This window comes from Amaranthus tricolor, chromosome 4, assembly GCF_026212465.1.
Source record: "Amaranthus tricolor cultivar Red isolate AtriRed21 chromosome 4, ASM2621246v1, whole genome shotgun sequence".
Classification (NCBI taxonomy): Eukaryota; Viridiplantae; Streptophyta; class Magnoliopsida; order Caryophyllales; family Amaranthaceae; genus Amaranthus; species Amaranthus tricolor.
Genome location: NC_080050.1, coordinates 25,518,801 through 25,541,905, shown reverse-complemented (window position 1 = coordinate 25,541,905; position 23,105 = coordinate 25,518,801). Strand labels below are relative to the sequence as shown.

The 23,105-nt window shown below is 33.0% G+C and overlaps 1 protein-coding gene and 1 long non-coding RNA gene across 14 annotated transcripts; both read left to right on the top strand.

Moving 5' to 3' along the window:
• The first annotated feature begins 1,491 nt into the window (after positions 1–1,491).
• On the top strand, positions 1,492–3,766 carry LOC130810528 (uncharacterized). Its single transcript, XR_009041064.1, has 3 exons — positions 1,492–1,862; positions 2,107–2,302; positions 2,388–3,766. It is a non-coding gene; the product is annotated as an uncharacterized LOC130810528 (long non-coding RNA).
• Positions 3,767–19,039: 15,273 nt separating this feature from the next.
• LOC130810426 (uncharacterized) lies at positions 19,040–22,247 on the top strand. 13 transcript variants are annotated; one of them, XM_057676485.1, is made up of 8 exons: positions 19,041–19,403; positions 19,530–19,686; positions 20,265–20,323; positions 20,421–20,472; positions 20,576–20,665; positions 20,826–20,910; positions 20,988–21,052; positions 21,764–22,247. In XM_057676485.1, the coding sequence occupies exons 4-8, from the start codon at positions 20,431–20,433 to the stop codon at positions 22,043–22,045; spliced, it is 564 nt and encodes a 187-aa protein (XP_057532468.1). In that variant the 5' UTR covers positions 19,041–19,403; positions 19,530–19,686; positions 20,265–20,323; positions 20,421–20,430; the 3' UTR covers positions 22,046–22,247. The 13 variants fall into 13 exon arrangements, 7 of the variants coding, with proteins under 7 accessions (XP_057532471.1, XP_057532468.1, XP_057532469.1 ...); XR_009041053.1 differs by having other exon boundaries at positions 19,040–19,403; positions 20,421–20,665; positions 20,988–21,660; positions 21,764–21,902; XR_009041050.1 differs by adding an exon at positions 21,405–21,660 and having other exon boundaries at positions 19,040–19,403; positions 19,530–20,472; positions 21,764–21,902.
• The last annotated feature ends 858 nt before the right edge of the window (positions 22,248–23,105 follow it).

The window sequence follows — 23,105 nt, the reverse complement described above, 5'->3', positions numbered from 1 at the left end:
TTTTGTTCTTATTGTAACCGAACTTGATATGCTTTCAAGTCAATTCTAAACTATGTAAAACCAATGTCAATATAGGAATCAATTAAAATATAATCTAAAATTAATCTGATGACCCAAATCAACAACTCTCATTGCAGCTAATAAGGCAACAAGCAAAGACTAAACAAAAGAAACTGACTTGACATTGTCTAATCTAATACTCTCTCCGTTTTTTAATGAAGTTTTCATAAGGAATGTTTACGAAATTTAAGAAAAATAAAATCTTTTAGATAGTGGAGATATTATTTTATTAAATAATAAATTTGATAAAGAAAAAGTAAAGATCATAAATATTAAAAAAATATTAAAAGAAACTTAGTGAAAAAAATATAGGGACTACAACTATTAAAAAAATATTTTTATCAAGCTAGTGGAAAATATAGGGAGACCATAATAAATATAAAAATGTTAAAATAAAATTAGTGGAAGATATGTGAGGACCATAAATATTATTAAAATATTAAAATAAGGATAAATAAGGTTATTATTTTCCAAAATTTGTGATATATATGAAAAGATTACTTATGGGAACAACAAATGAAATATCAAAAAATGAAGAGTGAGAACTTCTTTAAGGAACTGAGGAAGTATGTAATATTTTGCCCTTTTGATTTTGCATCTAAGAGAAATCGAGTATTACAATATTTATGAAAAAAGTGAATGTATGGTTATAAATGAAGTAAAAAATTATACTGTAAATGAAATTAAAAGGTAATTGAAGTGTATCAATAAAAGTAAAAAAAAGTGATAACTCATTGTTTAGAATATAATGGATAATAAGAATTTAACACTGCTTTTTGCATCTCATTTTCCTTGTTTTCCCATCTCATTTCTCTACTTTTTCCATTTTCACTCCTTTCTCCCATTTCCATGCTTTTCTCCATCTTCAAAACTCTAATAAATTAATCTAAATTTTGAAGATAGAGATCCCATTTTCTCTCACAAGAATTTGTGATTTCCAGCTAGTCTCTTAAAAGACCGTTTCTTTGAAAGACATATTTCAAGTCCAGTCGATTAAAGATTAATGTCTACTTATTATATTTTTAATGTCTACTTATATTATCTTTAATGCTTATTTACCGTATTCTTAATGTCTACTTTTAATATCTTAAATGTCTGCTTATATTATTCAATACTTAGTTATAATATTTAAAATATATATATAATAAGTTGATCCAATTAAAGATGTTTCTCAAAAAAATCATCTCTAGTTTCTCGATTTACATCTTTTGTTTTACTGATATTGGATTGCATAATTGTATAGATGCGAATTCAATTCATTTAGAACTATGTTCTTTGATCTCTTTGTTTTTAATTACATCCTTGAAATTAGATTATAACCAGTTAAATTATACTGATAATATACCTCATTTTCGTCCATAAAAAACTCAAATGTGTATAGTATATATCATTGGGTGCTCTACCAAACCTTTTCCCATTCCATGGACCCGACCTATATAAAATATTATTTCCTTTCCGGGTCAGAAAAATCTGCGGATACCCATATGGATCATATTGTATATGTATTGCCCTTCTGATGGATCTTCATCCGTAGTATCTTCCAATCAAAAATCCGACATGGTTCACATATATTGACCAAAAGTAAGACCCATAAAAAAGTCACACAAAACATGTAACCTGAACTAATAAGACCTGACTTGCAGCTTGATATAAAAGTCACTCAAAACATAGAAGCCATCCACAAAACAAAAACTACAATAATATTTTTTAAAACAACAAAATGACAAAATTAGGCTAATTTTGCACAAAAGATCTTATTAATTTTGTAATTAATTTTGATTGAAATTTTAATAGTTGGGGTGGTAAGTCTTCATTCATCTTCAACTATATTGTCTTTTAAACCTATTAATTTAGTTTCCAATTTGAATTTGTTTGTTTTTCATTATTTGATTTTTTTTTCTTATTATTATTTAGTCTAATTTGGTTCAATCAATTTGGGTGGATTTTGTTTATGTACTGCTAATTTTTCATTATAATATTACGCTATTAGCTAACATTATTGTGATCTCTCTTTTTTATATCTTTCATTCATATTTGTTTTTTCAGAGTATTTTGATGATGAGATAAATCAAGGTTGGTTTTGTAAAGTAAGATTAATGGGATAAATGAAGTAATTTCAAGAACTTTGGAGTATTTTGATGATGAGTATGGAGTAGTCATTGTGAAACCAGAAACATTGCCCACTAATCCATATGTTTTTGCTTCTTTACTTCAATAATCACTTTCTGAATGAAAAATAAAGGTATATTACTAATTCATTTTCTGATGATTAACTATGGATTCCTTGGGAAAATTTAATGTTTAATTTTGCTTAATTTTCATGTCAGGGAAAGCAAGGACATTGCTCATTAGGTGATGATTTATTTAAAATTTAATCACTTCCACCGGTGCTTTTGCTTTTTTTGGAACTGCCCTCTTTGCTGGTGGTTTTGGCACTCCTGCCACTTGCAATTTCTTCTTGTTAGTTGTTATCTCCATCTACTTGTGCATTAGCAGCAAGTAATCTGGCACCAAAACTCCTTGTGATGGGTCTTTGTTGTTTGGCTTCAACATCTTTGAATGTAAAATATATAACCAATATCATTAAGTGCTTTCATGTTTCTTCCCTGTCCTGCTGCTACATTCTTTTGTTTAATCCCTCCATCATTACCTTCAACTTTCTCAACTTGAGGAACATTTGCTATGGAACCCTTGGATTTTGATTGTTTGAAAAATTTGTTATAAGTCTTGTTGTTAGTTTAAGTCTGATGATTTTTCCATATTCATTTCATTGAATTTGATGTTTCATGACATTTGGGTTTTATCATGAAGTTTTATGAAAGCGCAGGCCTTAAAGAGGTTCAACAATGAAAAACAAATGAAAAATATAATGCAAAAATGAACACAAGTGTTTATGAGGTATCTTGAATACCTCCCCCTCAAATATAGTTTATTATAATGAATTCAACAATTATAAGTATAATAAATCACCCTTATCTTGAGAACAATCTCTCAAGATCACAAATACTAAAGCAAAGTAAGAACACTCTCAAGTTTCTAATAATGCAATAGCCCTCTCAACAATATGTGTGTTTGTGGTGGTTGTTACTATGAGTGATGAATCCTATTTATAGGCAAGACATTCATCACTCTTAGTATTCACTCATAAATCACCATAAACATACATGTAACAACTCAATTAACATCTAATTAACTATGACAATAAACATTACAATAAACAATAGAAGTAATTCACCACATTATTGCATAGTCACTTCACATTCTGACCAAAAACAGAATCCAAAGTAGTTTACTGAACTTCCGCTCGACCCGAGCCACTACCTCGCTCGGTCGAGCGAGCTTCCAGAGAAGCTACTGACTTGTTCTGCACACCTTGCTCAACCGAGCCAACACCGCTCCACCGGTTGAGCAATACTTCACTCGATCGAGCGGTTGGTCGAGCCACTCACTGTTCTGCTTTTTTAATTGTTGCTTTGATCAAGCAACTCTCATTAACCGTTCCAAACCTTAAACCACCCATATTCGACACATCTTTGTCGACCCTCTCTAAAGTACAAGACAAAGCATGTTCGATTATATGTTTAAAGTTAACGTCATCATTAAGATTATTGGTACTTGCTTTAACATTTTATTTAGTAATGGATTTCATTGTTTCATTGGCTTCTCGTAGATTAAATTCCAATGAATTTAATTATGCTTGCTTTGACTGGTTTTATTTCAATTTCATCGTTTTTGGTTTTTGTTTTTGAATATGATTTTTGGGTTAAGAATTAGTAAATCGATAATTTGTTTCTTCAATTCAAGAAAGGTGAAAGTGGATATTCTCTTTATCTACTTTCTTTTTGACATTTTGATTAAAGGGAGTAATACAATTCATTTTTCCTAATGCTATGTTTGGGAACAATGATTTTATTTGAAAATTTAGAATTGACTCAAATCTATTGTTTGACAAATCAAAAATTTTCAAATTTGGATTTGAATCAAATTCCATCATAGTTTTCAAAGTAGTTAAAATTGAGGATTTGAAAATGACTACCTAAACCTTGTCATTCTCAAATTCTTCATTTATGATTTCATAATTAAAAATCATAATTTGAAATGAAATATTTATTCCCAAACACTACATAAATGAATAGTGGTAGCAACCATTGAAGAAGCTAGAAGATACCTTACTGAAGTAGTGGAGAACTTTTTTGTGATTGATAATGGTTATGGTTATGGTTATATGTTATAGTTTAACTTGCTTATGTATCTAGCGACAAGTTTGTTTTTGGCCAAAGAATGCACACAGGTTGTACATAACTCTGACTAGAATAAATCCAGGATCCCAAAAGGAAAAAAAAGATGAGATTTAAATCTGAGTGTATTTAAATAAGTATATGAATAGTTAATTGTTTCAAAATAATGTATCATGTAAATTGTTCTTCTTCCTAATTAGTGTTTATCTGTTGTAAAGGGTTGTCACTTCTATCATGAGCTTTTGTGTAAATAACATTACGACAAAATATAAGAAAATAAATCAAAAATTGTTTATTATCATGAAATTTGATAGGATAAACTACTACTATTTATATACCTTCAACCCTTATATCTTTCCCACATTTGTAACACATTGACATTTTAATATTTTTATTTGTATTATTGTTGATAAAATTATATAAAAAATGCGTTATAGAATTCGATAGGGCAACTTGAGGGCTACGCACGCCGCCCCACAACTAGTAATGCAAAATGGCAAATGATGCTAAATGCATACTTTCTATTCCTTTATACTTGTTACTTATGACTTTTAACGCAATTTAATATGTTAATTTAATCATTTATATATTGAAATATGCACATTTAAAATTATAAAAAGTTAATATTATGAACACATGTGATTAAACGATTAAAACAAAATCTTACTTAACCGTATTTTTTCTTACACATTAACCGTAATACATAAAATAAAGTTAAATGGTAAATAGTGTCAAACTACCAATAATTATAATGTAGAAAAATAAGCAAATACTTATATTTCAAAATAGATAACAAAAGCTTTATACTTCTTCTGATTTTTATTAGTTACTATAGTGATATTTCTCATTATAAAATATCTATACGTTCCAACTAATTAAAGAAGTATACAGTTATTGGACCCACAACTGCAGTTCTGTAAATGCTGCAGAAATTATTAAACTACTTCTACAAAGTTTTACTTGACCCCATAAAAATCTGTCAAGTGTTAAACACTGCTGGGCGTTGGATTATGGATTACAATCAACCAGTCTAAATAAATAATAGTTATATTTTAAGTTAATAAATTATTTTTATATAAGTAGGATTTAATATTTTAATAGTTTTATTATTTTAATTTATCTTTTTAATTATTATTTATTTTATTATTATTTTTTTATCTTTTTATACTGATTTATAAATTACGGTAATTAATTAGGAATTTTAATAACAATTGGGCTATATCATTTATATCACTCTGATTATATGAGCGTTAATCTCCTGCAAGCTGCAATTCTGCAACACAATCCTTATTCTTAGCTCCATCACTTGCAAATAATGTTCATCTTTAAATTTACACCATTGTTTGGTTAGCATTAAACGAAAGGGTGATAATAAATTACTTCGTTTATCCTTTTAAGATTGCTATGAAAAATAACATTTGATACATTATATGAATTTACATAGAAAGGTTTCTATGTATATTTTTAAACATATTCTTCTTATGTATCTAAAATCATTCTTTAAGATGGTTTTTAGTTGTAATTTATTTTACTATTTAAGGATTAATATTCTTTTAATTTATTGACGTGTATTTTCATATTTTCTTTTATAGTTACTTACAATAAGCTAAATAAAATATAATATTACAATGTTCACTTCTTCTAATTCTCAAATTTTTCTGTGAAGATCTTGCGATAAAACATTTTCTATATTTAGATTAAATAGTTCGTTTAATATCCTTATCAGTATATGAATTTTTATTTTAAGATTGTCTTATTGATCTCTCGCTAAATTATTAATAAAATTTGAAAGAAAATGTAAGACTATGAGTTCGCGGTGAGTATAAATATACACAAATTAGGTCTGGGTTCATGCATTCATCACAGAAAATTTGAAAAACGTAAGCTAAAAAAAAAATTAATTAAATAAACTTAAAATCAAACTATTTCCAAAAGTAAGCGTGAAACCCCAAACCTATGGTTTGGAGCTATTCGCAGTTACTAACTGCGAACAGCCATAAAAGACAAAATAGCTGTTCGCAGTTAGTAACTGCAAACAGCTAGTTTGTCTTTTATGGCTGTTCGCAGTATTCGCAGTTAGTAACTGCGAACAGCTAGTTAATATTATTTTTTTCCTTTATTTTTGTGTTGTTGTTTGTTGTATTTGCACTAGAGACAATATAATAAGTAATTACAATTCGATGTATCTTTAAGGCGACATGATTAATCGCCAAAACTCCGATCATTAATAAGTCAAAGCTTGGAGGCTAAGATAAAGTAATTAAACATATATATACAATAAAATATATATACAAATGTTTGAAATATACAAATCAATTAAAATATATATATATATATATATATATATATATATATATATATATATATATATATATGTATATATATATATATATATATGTATATATATATATGTATATATATATATATATATATATATATATATATATATATATATATATATATATATATATATATATATATATATATATGTATATATATATATATATATGTATATATATATATATATGTATATATATATATATGTATATATATATATATATATATATATATATATATATATATATATATATATGTATATATATATATATATATGTATATATATATATATATGTATATATATATATATATATATGTATATATATATATATATATATGTATATATATATATATATGTATATATATATATATATGTATATATATATATATATGTATATATATATATATATATGTATATATATATATATATATGTATATATATATATATATATGTATATATATATATATATATGTATATATATATATATATATATATATACATATATATATATATATACATATATATATATATATACATATATATATATATATACATATATATATATATACATATATATATATATATATATATATATATATATGTACATAGTCGATCCGAATACACAAAAGTTAAACGTTAACGCTCACGAACCCTCATCTACCCTATCCAACTGAGTTGGTCTCCTTCGCCTCCTATGATAGTAAGAGGAGTTCGGGTGTCGCTCTGGCAGTGGAGGGGATTGGTACTGTAATGGCTGTGATGGCCCAGCCTGCGAGGTCCCCGAAGCGTCAACAGGGTATGAATGATTCATCTCCTCCAAAAGGTAGTCATAAGCAGGAGATGAGACGTGCGTATGGGCGGTAGTCGTTAAGGAATCTGCAGCGACTTCCGGTATGAAATGCTGGAACTGCGAGCCGACGAGCATGCCATGGGCAATCTCCCTCACCGGGTCCTCGTGGCTGTACCGCATCACGTCTGCCGCACGTTGTGCCTGCAATTAATATTTAGTTAATGTAACATTATATTATTTAATTGGCAACTTAATCATATAAATGCAAATGAAGACTTACAAATTGGGTCATCATAGGCGCAGCTGGTGCATAATGTGATGCTTCGAAGATAGCACGTGGTGTCATCCATCGGCGCGTGATGGTAAGGAACCACGGCATGTAGTCTGGTGTAGTAGATGCCATGAACATCGATTGGCACACCTTCGATTGGCGCACCTTGTGCCAGCAGCTCAAGTCTAGCATCCCAACGAGCGATGTGACGCCAGTTGATCTCCATCCAGTTTGCCCCAGCCTGATTTTTGCGCGAAATTAGGTGCAGCTAGGGTTCAGTGTCACAAGGCGGTGGAATGCCCTGTACCAACCCATATTGGCGCATTACGCGCTCTGGTAAATGTACTTCGACAATGTCGAAGCATATGAATGGTACAGAAGCCCTCCACGCCCCTGAATGAATCCCCGAGTGTTCCGGTACAACTGCGTAGGCTTCCGTTGGGTATGGGTCCCACAAAAACTAAAATACATGTTATTAAAAGGTAAGTGATATGTTGATTAAATTGTACTAATGTTAATGAGTACTGAAATGTTTACCTGTTTGAGTCGTAGCAGATTTAACTGATCTCGGTAGAATCCTAGACCGCTACCGGTGTGGTTGCGCGTCCGGCGTGCAAAATTTCACCTCGAATCGTACGCAACATCTGGTGGGGGTTGTGGTGGAGGAGCAGTATCACCACGACCAACGGTTCTGTAAGGTTGGCCGATAAGAATATCTCCCACGCCCACAGCTAACGATCGCAAATGTAATTAGTATGTAATTAACCAAATGTGGATTAGAATTAAATGTTATTGTTATTACCTGTAATATGACTAGTGGTCCTGCAATCTCTTTGACGTTCTTATTGGCAGCACAACAAAGCCTCCTGTACAAGTATCCTAGGGCTGCGGAGCCCCAGCTATACTCGGCGATGCACTCCCACGGGTCGTCAAGTAAAGTTAAGTATAGGAGTTGTATTTGGTTGCTTATTTTATCAGCAAACAATAATTGAAGCCTTTAATGCAATGTTTAAAGGCCCAAAAGACACGTTGGAAGGTCCTAATATTAGGTCTCACATATACACCCATGTCATTGTCCTCCTTAAAATACCACTCAAGTACTAACTCCGGGTTAGAATGTTGCAAAGCTTCTAGAAAGCGTGGAAGGAGTGAGTAAGAACCTTCCCAGGTCCCGTAAATGGATAACAACGCTTGTTGCTTTGCACACCACGCTCTCTTATAATTCACATCCACACCAAAACGATCTTTAACCATCTGCCGTACGACAGATACCTTAATGGATGGGTCTTTAGCAACACAATTTCTAATAACATTATTAATGACAGAAGATGTAAGGTGAATGTGTCCAGCCGAAACACTGTCACTACCCAATGCACAAGAACCGTGCTTACGCTTATAGGTAACAATACGGCATGAAGATAATTAAGAGTCAAACATAGCCCTAAGTTTCCACGAACAACCCCGCTTGCACTTCAAGGAAAGGACAGTTTGGTTCGAGGTCTCCGTTCTGTACTCGACATTTCTCCCAATATGATACACTCTGATAGCTTCCAACAATGATTCCTTGCTATCAAACATCATACCCTTCTCAAACTCTCCCTGTTCGGTGTATGTGGTATCACAAGCCCAAGTCCTCCATGAGTTGTCCTCCGCATACTCGTCTAAAGGTGGACAGAGGGCATAAGGTGTAGGAGGAATGATTGTAGGAATGTTGCCTAGAGTCATGTCATTTGCTAGAGCATCCTCATCGACATCCACATCGTCCTCAGAAGGATCGTCAATGAGCTCATTACTCTCTTTTTCATCATCCCAAGGTCCCATCTCAGCAATTTCTCCTATGTTAGCCATTGAATCAATTGGAACTTGATTCATAGGGGGTTGAGAAAAAATACAAGATGCGGAAGAAACGACGGAATTTACAGTCTCCTGAGTTAATATAGGCATAGGGGTAGGAGTAGGATTAGAAGCAACTACATTCCCTAATGGTACTTCTTCTACGTATAACTCCAAAGAGGGAATTTGGGTGGACTTTGAATGCTTCCACATCGCATCTATAGCCTCATCATCCTCAACAGGAAAGGCAATAAATTCTCCACTCAAGGCATATTTAAAGCTTATATTTACGGTACTTCTAGTAGGGTCCAATCCAATCTTAGAACATATAAAACGTCTAAAGTGGTTCAAATCCATGTTCGAATTGTAAGCAAACAACTTACGTCTTCCCCCAACATAATGAACTTTGCCATTATTTTCTCTAATACAACCATTCCAAAAATATACTATAGTCACGCGAAATGATGCCATTTTCTACATTAATACAAAGAAAATCAATATCAACTCATGCCCATACAAGTACATTATATTCATTTGATTATAATCTTTTTTGGTCTAAAAATTATTCAAATCCATAAAGTAGCTAAGTTCATACACATATAATACACATAAAATCCAAATAATAAATCAATTCATAAGTTCACCAATAATATTTCTAATACCAACATCAACATCAACATTTCTAATAATATTCAACTAATACAACAACATTACTTCAAAATCCAATATAAAGTTATAAAAACAAAAGAAACTGATTTGCGTTTTTGTAGAACAAGTCTGTTCGCAGTTACTAACTGCGAACAGCATATAAGACAAACTAGCTGTTCGCAGTTAGTAACTGCGAACAGCTGCAAAGCACAGTTTTGGGCTTTTCACGCTTACTTTTGGGATTTTTTTAAAACTTAATTTTATTTAATTAATTTTTTTTTTGCTCAAGTAATTCAAATTTTCTCCATCACATAGATTGATTTTCTTCACGTGGGCTTTGATTCATTACTAATATGTGCTCGGCAAATTATTGAATTGGGCTTCAACTTCTTATACACGTGACTACTGTTGCCTTTCTTATTGGAGCAATTCTCGTAAATTTAGAAAATTTGAAAAAAAAAATAAAAATAAAACATAAAATTTGAACACAAATATTCAAAATTCAAGCTTTGGGAAAAATTTAATACCAAAATAAGCGTGTATGGCTCATAAGCTAGTTCGGTATGCGTTTGCTGTTAGTAACAACGAACTTAGAAAGCAGGTCAAAAAAATAGTCAAATCTCTGTTTGTTGTTACTAACAGCGAACAAAGATGTTGACCTTTTTTACCAAAATTCTTTGTTCGCTATTATTAACAGCGAACAAACACTTGACTTAATTTCAGTTGTTGCCTTGGTTTGCTATTATTAACAGCGAGTATATACCAAACCTAATTTTGAAGCAATGACATTTATTTTGGGATTAAAGTTTACCCAAAACATGGATTTTGACTATTTTTGTTCAAATGGCTTATTATTTTCAAATTTTCGTAAATTTATAAACTAGTTTAACGTAAATTTTATCCATATGGTACAATTAAAAGAAATAATGAGAATGTAGAAATTTTATTCTAAAGTCGTCTTAAAATAATCTCTTAATAAATAACCGCTGGTTTAATGAGTAACTAATTTTTGGTCTAGTGCTAATAATACCATATTTTTGTATAAGTTAATATTTATGACATGTGAAAAATTTAGAAAAAACCCTAACCTCCTACTCTTCTCTCCCCTCCTTTCTTTCTCTCAATTACTTGTTTAGTTTTTTTAATTATATATTATATTTCTATTTATAAAAATTAATTTATTTTAAATAAATTTAAAAACACTTAATTATTTCTTCTTTTATTTATTATTTAGAATAATTTTTTTTCAAATATAATTTTATTATAAAAATCTATATAAAATTAGTAAAATTTAAAATAGAAACTAAAATATAAAATCAAAAAATCTCTTACCCCACCCTTACCTCGCCTTAACTGACATTGCCTGAAAGTGCCTTCCCCCCACCACATCCCCTCGCCTGAAACGGCTCCCTTCTCTACCTATTCCCCTCACCTGAAACTGTCCCTTCCCGCATGTTTCCCTTTGCCTAAAGCAACTTTGCTTTGGGTCCAATGTCATAATTATGATTGAGCCTCATACCTAAGTTAAAGATAGTCTATATGGAATGGTCAAAGCTTAATTCAGATTATGTATCAGTCAATTTCTTCAATTATCAGTTTGTGAAGTACATTTGTTAAGTTTCAATATCAGTATTAAGTCAACAACTAAAAATACTCTCAAAATAAGCGAATGAAAATACTCACAAAATAAGCTAATGAAGATACTCACAAAATAAGCTAATAAAGTAAGTTCTCCTAAATTTTCTCTAAGTAATTCTACTTTATTTTTATACCCATTCTCTATTTGACTTAAGCATCAGAAGTGCTATACTAGGTACCACCCTTAGATTAGTAACTTTTGTTCTTTTTGTAGGTTTATTCGAAGATCTTTAACCACCTTCAACCATCTTCAATTGCATTTAACTTTAAGAAATTGGAGTGGGAAACCCTATATTTGAACATGTGGACAATTATACTTTGACATACAACATACATTACTCTTCTCCCACATAATATAAATTCTAACTAAGTTTCACCTGAAATAGTTTGATGTCATTTGTGAGGAACAGTAACACCTCACTCTAAACTTGAACTGAAAGTCATGCCTTCAAAAAGAAATACTCAAGCTCGCACTCATCAATCGGGACCTTACCCGTCTGAAGCAAATAGCTCTAGTCATGCATATTATCTCAATCCTCTAATTCTTGATCCTAATCCTAACCCAAGTCCTGTCACCCATCAACACCTTCAAGAATTCGCTAACCTTCTTAGTGCTTAGCTTCAATAACATATCACTAAAGCCTTAAGGACAATTCAAACTAGATCCTACCCTAATATTGGAAATGAACAAGCTCAACCTCTCCTTGAGAGAACCAATACCAGTCCATAGGCCTACCCCACGCAACTACTTTGTGAAGGATGAGGTTGAAAGACAAGAAACACTTCTCACTCAAAATTATAATGCTAAGTACCTTCTCATAATACTAGAAAAGAACATTCTCAGTAGCCCACCAGGGCAGTCATCAACATAACATCTCAGCACAACCATTATACCATCCCAACCCTAATCTGAAAAGGGAAAGAGAAGACCCTAACCCTAACCGAAGAAGGGAAGAATGTTGTCAAGATTCTAGTCGAGCAATGACACACTCTACCATGGATGCTAGAGAGATAATTACCAATTGAAAGCTCCATGTTGGGGAGATAGATGCATGTGTCCTCATATACTCTAAGAGAAAAGAAAACGAACATACTTATCAACAACCCCTACCTCAACGGGAAGAAGTATCCTATCAAACCCTACTAAAGTATGATCAAGATGAGTTTGAAAAAGGCAGACCAACACATGCTCTATATATCTTCAAGACCTCTATCTGCTCGAATTTTTGCTACTCCTAGCCGGAGTAAGGTCAAAGTCCCTAACATGGAGTCGTTTGATGGATTTTACAATCCTCAAGAACACATAGAACATGAAGTTGTATTTAATACAACAACCAGGAAGAAAATGCCATTAATAGGCGAGCTGTTGCAGGACCTTCACCGAGTGGGTCGAGCCTAGGTGATCGGTCAAGCGGGTAGCAACTAGAAGCTAATAATTATACTGTTCGTGTTGTTGCTGACTTCTTTAAGAACTATTTTACTGAAAACAACGCTATATTAGAGATAAAACAATGTGTTACAATCTCTAATATCACCAAGATCGAATGTATGAAGTCTTGTGACAAACAAATTACACTTTCAATGAAAACAATGTTTGTAGAAGAAAATAATGCAACAAAACGACACAAAAATTTAACGAGGTTCACCCAATTAAGGCTACGTCCTCCGGTGTGTAGTATCTCTTATATTATCAAAGGAGTTCAAAGAACTCCCAAATATGGAGAATTACAATAGAGAAGAGATATAGGCTAGTGTTTAGGCTTGGGGTGTATTTTGTGGATGTTTTTCATGAGTATATGAGACCTTTATTTATAGAGGCGATTGCATTAATGAGCAACATACTTAATACAGGATTAAATGGCTACGAATAAATTACATATAACAGCCCTAAGTAAATGATCAGTTGAATCCAATGCCCCTGAACCAAGGCTGCTCGTTCGAGTCACAGTTGTGCTCGTTCGAGCAGTAGGCTGCTGCAGCTTTTGTTCTCAGTCTGTGAAGTGCTCGTTCGAGCCATAGCGTGGTCGTTCAAGCCCAGGCTGGTCTGCACATTCTGTCTTGGTCTGAGCTACTACCTTGAACAAATCAATTGGCCTTCACCTTAAGCATTGAACGAGCATTGTTGATAGCATCTATAGACTCTTGCACTATCTCATTAACATCATCATTCATCTTGCTTAATAACACCCATGTTTAAGTTTTGCTTTTACGCCATTCAATACTTCATGCATTGACTCACACTCTTAAGCCCCACATTAAATCACAACCTTTAATCACCCATCTTTAATCCTATATAGAATTCCACTTCTATACACCCACTAATTCATAGAATTTATTTGGTACACTCAAGTCACCATTTAACACTAATATTTATAACTTCAACCTATGCTTCCACACCTTAAGTCCCTTTGTCCCATACTCCATAAAGACCACCTTATAGCTATACCTCATTAAAGATTTGAGTTTAATAGTCACAATGTTCAACTAGGAACATGTAAGACGTATCAAATAGTGTTTTGCAGTCCAAATCATTTTCTATAATGTCTTTAGGCTCAATCAAAGGTAATAGAATGAAAACAAACATGTAGTCAGAAAATGTCTATGATCAAAATCTTACACAAAAAGCAAAGATTCAAACATAATATTAAAAAAAAAAAAAAAAAAAAAAAAAAAAAAAAAAAAAAAATCAAAGACAAAAAGAACACACAATTGATGGATCTAATATGTGTTTTTTCCTTCAAATTAACATAATCAGCACTTTTCTTTCTGATTGGAAGATTGACAAAGAATTTTTTTTACTAATTAAAGGTTACAATGCTTTTGGGATTAGTGACATAATAGTTAAGGTTGGGTAAATTCAATTAATAATTAATATTTTTTGCACTAATTTTTTATTGAAATCTCAATTTGGTCAGTCCACATTTTGTTAAAAAAAAATGTTTTCCATAAAACTGTGAATTCAAATTTTATTTTATTTTTTTTATTTTTTTTGACTAATGAGCTGCTTGTATGGACTCATCTCACGATAAGATAGTCTTATATAAGAGTTGCTTTTTTGTTATCTATGTAATTCAAACATATGTAATTCTTCCGTTAAAACTATGGAATAAAATAAAAAGATCAATAAGACGTACAAGACCTCAAATACATGAGAATAGGAAAGGAATGGAGGGTTAGTTCCTGAAAGAGACAGACGAATTGAACTATCAAACAAAAGAGTTGATAAATGCAAGCGTTGTTGTTTTGTAGGGCATTACTAAATATCCTACCTTTTTTATTTTATCTCCACCTATATTTTAATGAAATAACGAAAATGTCCTTAGACTTAAAATTTGTTTAACGCACTTCAATCTCACTTAATAACACTTTTATCACTCTAAAAGCACTAAATCAAAAGGTAAAATTTGTGAAGCTAAAGCGTAAGAAATGAAATCCTGAACACTTTTATTGCCACCCTATATATATTGAATTTCCAGTATCGTCCCTGCATAATATACGAACTCAAACACAATAACATCTCTTTAAAAACGCTCTCTGAGTTAAAATAAGCTAAAAGTTGGAATCGATTTACAATGGCTAACCAAAGCGACTATGAATCCGATTCGGTACGTAGTTTAATCCATTCGAATGGTTCTTTTTTTTAAAAAAAAAATTGGAGTCGCACCAAAATTTGCGACTGGGCCACGGTTGGGTCGCACAAAACGTGCGACTCTAATTATTATTTTTTATTTATTTTTCTTCCCTCTTATTTATTTAAATTAATTTATATTTTGTTTATATTTTGTATATGTTGTAGTATATTATTTTATTTGATAATTTATATTATTGTTAATTATACTATTTAAATCATTTTTAATTTTTTATTTAAATTATTATAGCAATTTACAATTTATGTTGTAGTAATTTATTTAATTTATAATTTATGTTGTAGTAATTTATTTTAATTATTTTATACTTTAGTATTATTTTAGTTATTTTATTTTATATGTATTTTATTTACCTAATTGTTTACCTAAATATTTATTTTATAATTTAAATACTATTTAATTATTGATTGTAAATCTATGTTACATTTGCAGGACTATGAAAATTTAGGAGACAATGTAGATTACTCTGGTAGATTTGTTACGGATTTGAAATTTGATTCTGTAGATGAATTACATGCTTGGGCGGATGAAATTGCAATAGGAATTGGCTTTCAATTTACACGTGCTTCATATAAACAAAAAGAAGGACGTTCTAGAGTTAGTTTGTATTTAAGATGTCACCGCTATGGTAATATTAGGGGTGATTTGCATAACTTAGATAACGCTACCCGACCGGGTTCTAAAAGTAGAACATTTAGGTATAAATTTATGATTGTATGTAGTAATCATAAACCAGGGGAAAAACCTTGGACGGTGAGAATGTGTCCTGGTGAAGAAGGAACACATAACCACCCGTTCTTAGTGTACAAAGATGGTCATGTAAGGGCAAACAGATTGACTGTAGATATTCGGCAGCACATACGAGACCTTAGTGCAACTGGCATGCAACCTGCCTTTATCATGACCTCAATCAGACAAAATTTTCCTTGTATTTTTGCTAGTATGAATCAGATATATAATGTTAGACAATCAATAAGAAGAGAAGAGATGGAGGGTAGGACTCCGCTCCAACACTGTCTTTATATGGCCACAGAGCATAACTACGTGGTTTGGACAGACTTGGACATTGAAGGGCAATTGAGTAGATTGTTAATTGTAAATCCCACATCCATACAGATGATACGTATGTGGCCCTATGTTGTGTTGATAGATACGACGTACAAAACAAACAAACAAACAAAAGTGACCGCTTTGTGAAATAATCGGAATGACGCCAACCAATCACAACTTCTTTGTTACGTTTTGCTTGATGCGAGATGAGGCAGCTGTGTCATATTCGTTGGTGTTGTAGAGATTGAGAGCTATTTTCGGCAGTGCTCAGACCCCAAACGTAATCGTAACTGATAGAGACGAGGGTTTATCTGCAGCTATACGTGATGTCTTCCCAGGTAAAAAGGTTATATTGATTAATTATTGTCGTTCTATTTGTTAAATATATGTTACTTATTTTCAATCTTCTAATTAATGTAGATGTGCGACATTTATTATGCATATGACATATTGCCAACGACGTAGAGAACATGGTGGACAAATTGTGTGGCGGGAAAAGAAATCAACAGGGGCACATATTCAGGCAAAGTAGATGGAACCCCTTGGTTAACAATTCTACCGTTGCCGAATTCCAAAACAGATGGGAATCGATTGTGGCTACGTGGTCGACTAGGAATAGAAGGGTCGTTCGATATTTGGCTGGAACATGGATTCCACACAAAGAGAAATTTGTGCGTGCGTGGACGAATGACTGTTTACACATGGGTAACCAGACTACCGGCAGAGTTGAAAGCCAACACTCGTCTTTTAAGTACTATCTTGGTAGCGTTAAGAGCTCATTTAATACCTTGTTTAAAAGGTCAAACGCACAAATATCAAATCAGCAATCGAAGATCCGACAAGCGCTACAGGAATCCATGAATTCTATTGCAAGGTCTATGCGAAATAATTTCATGAGGCCATTATATCGTCATGTATCTATTTTTGCATTGGAACAATTGCTGCTTGAGCATAACCGTATGTTAGAGCTAGATGACTATGTATTTGACAAATGCGGTTGTGCACTTCAAAGCACCCATGGATTACCCTGTGCTTGTTACTTTTATTTATCTATCACGTCACAAGGTGCGTTGTATTTGGATGACATACATCCGTTTTGGAATATATTAACGTACATAGAGGCAGAAGCTGATACCAACGAAGGAGTACGACACGCAAACATCAATGATAAAGAGTACTTTCAATCGTTGGTTGATGAAGTGTTGAAAGCCGATCCCGTAGTTGTACGCCGCATGTCTCAGGTACTTAAAGATGAATTACATCCTGATGGTACCGATATACCTGAGCCACATGCAAGTTCACCAAAAAAGGGAAGACCAACAACAAGCAAAACCCTCAGGAGAAATAAAAGCGCCTTTGAATACAATAGATCATCCTCTAGGGGTCGTGGATCTAGATCTTCATCTCGCGGGAGATCTAGTGGTAGATCTAGTAGTCGAGAAACGCAATCCTTAGTTGGAATTAACTTTAGTTTCAACTTGTCTAATACATGACTTTCCTTTCCGTTATTCACATTAGTTTATTACAGTTGAATCTTACTAATTGTATTTTTAATAATTGCAGATGATTCAGCAGGTCGTGATTTTTCAGTGTTTCCATGGCCCAATCACATCCCGCATATTCTCCCTCCTTGTTGTATTGGATTGATGTTATAGGTGATAGTAATTGTGGATTTAGAGCTATTGTCGTCACAGAGTTGGGAGGCGAGGAGGCATGGCCTCTTCTACGAAGAGCAATGTGTATGGAAATGCAAACGAACAGAGATTAATACCTACGTGTGTACCTATTAGCCGAGATGCTAGAGAACGCTATATTCAGGATTGGTTCACACAGCAATGGGCTGGGCCTGCACCGTTTAGTCACTGGTTAGAGGCCCCGTTGGGATTGTACTCTGCGACAACGTTTCTTAACATTGGCATTGCGTATTATGGTTCTGCTGACGGTAACCCAAACTATAACTGTTTAGTCCTTCCGTTACAGAAAACAGCGGGTGTGCATGGTGTACATAAACTTACACATATTTGTTGGGTGAATAGAAATCATTATGTTCAACTATTAATGAACGATGATTCATCTCCACTGCCGCCAATCCAGCGATGATAGAGAGAAGCAACTGAAAATTCATGTAGACATTTGGAAACACATTTTCGAAGCAGAATTTCTCTTTAGAATAGATTCTATGGCGTACAACGACCACAAGGTAATAACACCACCGAAGATGCAATCAATTTAGATAGTCATAGTACAATACTATATATTGATTTAAGATTTGTATTTTTTTTGTAATTATTTATGTTACCACTACTACATTAACGAGTAATGGCGACGCTCTATTGCGACGGTTAGTTATGAACCGTAGCAATAGATACTCTATTGCGACAGTTAGGACCCTATTGCTACGGTTATTTTTAAACCGTCGCAATAGACCACTTATTGCTATGGGACGGATACCTATTACTACGGTTGTGTATAAACCGTCGCAATAGACCTTGAATTGATGAAATTATAAAATGAAAAATAAAAATTTCAAATCAAAAACCCATTTTCCCAATTCCCTTTTACTTCTCGCCATTCTCCTTCTTCTTCCTTCTCATTCCTTCTCTTTCTTTCTCATGAAAACCGACCTTCTCTTATCTCTAAATCCTTCCCTTTTCCTTCTTCTTCTTTCGTATAATCAAGGTATCATATTCACGCCATTTTCAAGCGAATTCCATCTCTTCTTCCATTCAATTTCCATTTGAAATTAGGGTGGAGAACGGTTCTTTTGGGCTTCGAAATTTAGGGCAAAAACAAGCTTCAATCACCTTATACATCCGAACTCACAAGAGACCACATGTATTTCTCAATCTCCTTCTTCTTCCTCTGAATTTCGAAAAGCTGCGTGAAATCAGTGAGTTTTCTTCCCTTCGTGATTTCTAAGTAATTATCTAAATTTTTTACATTTTTGGATTATTTTGTGTAAATAATGACTAAATTGATTATCCTTGTTGCTCATTTCTGAAATTTGAACCACAAGAAGTAGCAACCGAAATCTTTCCCCTTGTCTTTGAATTCTGCCGGTTTAAGGGGGAAAGAGGGAGCTTCAATCTTGTGGATTAAACATCAAATTCAAATCAAGAATCAAGCATTGAATCCGATTTCCATCTCGTTTTTCTTGATAGCTGGAACAGAAGGTAGTTCTCTTGAACCTTCTCTGTTTTCTTGATGAGTATACGTTTATTCATAAGCTTCCATTGAATAATTTACTAATCATGTGTTAAACCCTAAATTTTAGTGAATCTTGAAATTTATAATTAATTGGATGAGTTATGTTGATTCGGAGTATTAACTAGATATGAGATATTGGATAATTACTTGTTAGGGATTAGGAATTATGGCAAATAATGATGATGAGAATGTAGGTGTGGATTATGATTTTGGTAATAGATTATCTGAATGATATAGTTTGGTTTGTTCTGTATTCTTGGATAACCTTCGATTTATGGTGCATAATTGGAGGACCCTCATTCTTTGCTTTATATGATCAGCTACCCTTGGTCCATTCAATGAATGATAACGTTGTTTGAGAGAAATTATTTGAATGATGTATCATTATTTCGACAAAGTGCATGCTTATGGTACTACACAACAGCAATGTTAAAAACTTAATCCCAACACAATCAGTGCAACGTAAATGCATTATGCATATTTATGGTAGATTTTAGAAATGAAGTACAGCAAGTAAAACTTGTAGGTTCCTTGTTATGTTTAGGCTCTTTGGTACTTAGAGTGGCAGCTTGATTTGCTTATACTTTGGGCCTTAACAAGCAAGTAAAACTCTCCTTACTTCTTTTTTTTTCGAGATGAGAAAATCTGCTTACTCAGGTTCTATTTGTTATTGATTTTGCTATTCTATATCCTTATGTAGAGTTTCAAAAATGAAGGATAAGAAGCAGAAGCTGATGAAAAAGGGACTTTCTGTATGTCCATTGTTATGTCTGGGTTCTGTTATCGGCTATCCAATAACTGTGATCGTTTAAAATTTTTTTAAATGATTAAATTGTTTTCTTGATTGTTTGGCAGCTTGCAGAAGCGTTGTATGAGTATGGTAAGGGTAATGATGAGGCTGCGCTACAAAAGTTGGGTTCAGATTTTGATGCTTGCGACTATAAGGTATTATGTTTGGTTCATCTGTTCATCCATTCAAAGCATTCGTCATTGTTCGTGATACCAAGTCCAGACTCTAGACATGCAAGTTTCTTTGGGAAAACTGATTTGTAGTTCTTGTCTTATATTGCTTGATTAACTGATAGATTTGACTGTATTATTCAAGGTGATTGGGGCATCTGATGAACAAATTGACGTGTTTAATGAAGTTTGGTATAGCCTACTACTGAATACGGGAAAAGCTGCCAAAGGTTTGATTTCAGCTTAAGACTACTCATTATGCATTAGCAAGTTGTTGCCTCCTGATTTTTGTTAGTTGTTAATTTAGTGATCGAGGTCATTGAGAGACGAGTTGAAACAAGGGATGGTGTACCCTTTTTATGGCGTTTACTGGTATGTGTTTTGAATCTCAATTTCTTGTATTTTTAGCAACAAATAAGTGGGAAATACTCCTAGTAAACTTTTTAGCAACAAATAAATTTTTAGCAACAAGCTTTTTCACTTTCTGCATATATAAAACTTCAGAAGTATTAGTAGGAGTATGTCTTTGATCTCTTAATGCTTGAACTGATGCTATGGTATTAGAATTCCTGCTAGTATGATTCTCCCATCACTTGCACATACAGTATGATTCTCCCACTTTGTTGCATCAGTTCTCAAACTTCCTTCTCTTGGGAGCTGAATTTGGATAGAAGGCAGTAGCAGAAAGTGTTGATGTTTCATCAGTTCTCAACCTTTCATGTAGGCACTTGATGGAGCTAATGAAGAAGAGGAATATATTGGTGCTTTATTTGCTATTTCTACAACGTCGAACGTCCTGATTTAGACTATGCTATATATGTTGTAAAGGGAGTAGTATGACCATTTTTTTTCAAGCTCCTATATATTATTCTCGTATCTGTGTTTGGACTGTGAACGATGATAGTTTGGACTGTGGCATATATATGGCATATTTTATGGAGCAATATGAGGGGACAATGAACATAGACCCACTCTATGAGGTTTGTTTATAGGTTCTTGTTCGATATATGTCATTGGGGATTCTTGTACTTTGTTTATGAATTGGGTATATCATAATATTAATAACTTGAAATTTTTCTACAGCTTGCAGATAGAAGGCTTTACTGGGCTATAATATTAACAAGGATTCTGCTAAGCGATTTGAACATGGACCAAGATAAATTGGTCATGCTGGCGAAGCAGTTCGCAGTTGAAAAGTCCCAAAGATTGCCAGAAATTCTTGCTGCAAGGACACCAGTACCATTAGCAGTGGTCGATGACAGAAAGTGGAAGAGACCGACTAAGCATGTAGCGGAAAGGCCTAAGCCAACACAGGTTGCTCCCAAGAGATCGTCAAACTATGTGCCAAGGAAGAAGACAAAGTAGTTGTTCGTTAAACATTACTGTATCAAAATTGGAGTTAGAACAGTTTTGTTTTGATGTATGCTTGTAACACTATCAACATTATTCTGTGGGTATTTTTTTGGGAATTTATGAAAACATTTGGAATATAATTTATAGCTTTATCAAGGCGTTGCAATAGAGAGCCATTACCATCGCCATAGACCCATTGGAACGGATAAAACATGGGGTTGCAATAGGTTGCAATGACCGTCGCAAAAGACTTAATATAACAGTTGCAAAGTGACCGTCGCAATAGGTCTATAGCGATAGTGATAAGAACCTATTGCTACGGTTATAGTGAGACCGTAGCAATAGATCTAAAGCGACGGTTATAAGAAGCTATTGCTACGGTTATAGTGCGACCGTAGCAATAGGTCTATAGCGACGGTGATAAGAACCTATTGCTACGGTCAAAGTGTAACCGTCGCAATAGATAGCTCAACCGTTGCAATAGACCTATACCTACGGCCACAAATGCGACGGGTATGGAACCATCGCTATAGACCTATTGCAACGGTTATTGAGCCTATTGCTACGAGTATTTGGGGTAGTAATAGCTCATTAATGTAGTAGTGTACCTTTGTATCTAGATAGCATTCAACATGTGTAGATAAATACCTACGGTTATAGATAGTATTCAACATGCATAGAAAAATGTATTAATGAAAAAATATAATAAGCATTGTTGTAAAACAACGTAAACAATTCGAATATATTATAAATACAACACAGCACCAACAAATAGTTCATAATTACAAAAACCAATGTCTATGAAGGGTCGTGCCCTGTAAAAGCTTGCCATTCGGAAAACAAATCTCTAACTTCTTCCATGTAAACATCAGCATTTTGTCATTCCCAAGGGGTCATATTCGCGATGGCAGACATCTTGATCAGCAGCGCTAGTTGACTCGGAAATTCATTAGCAAACTGTAAAAAACAAAAAAAAGGGTTTAAGCAAGATAGTTTAACACTGTTTAAGTTATGGAAATAGATAACAGGAAACATATAAAAAGAAACACTAACGTATCCAACTCTGCTATCA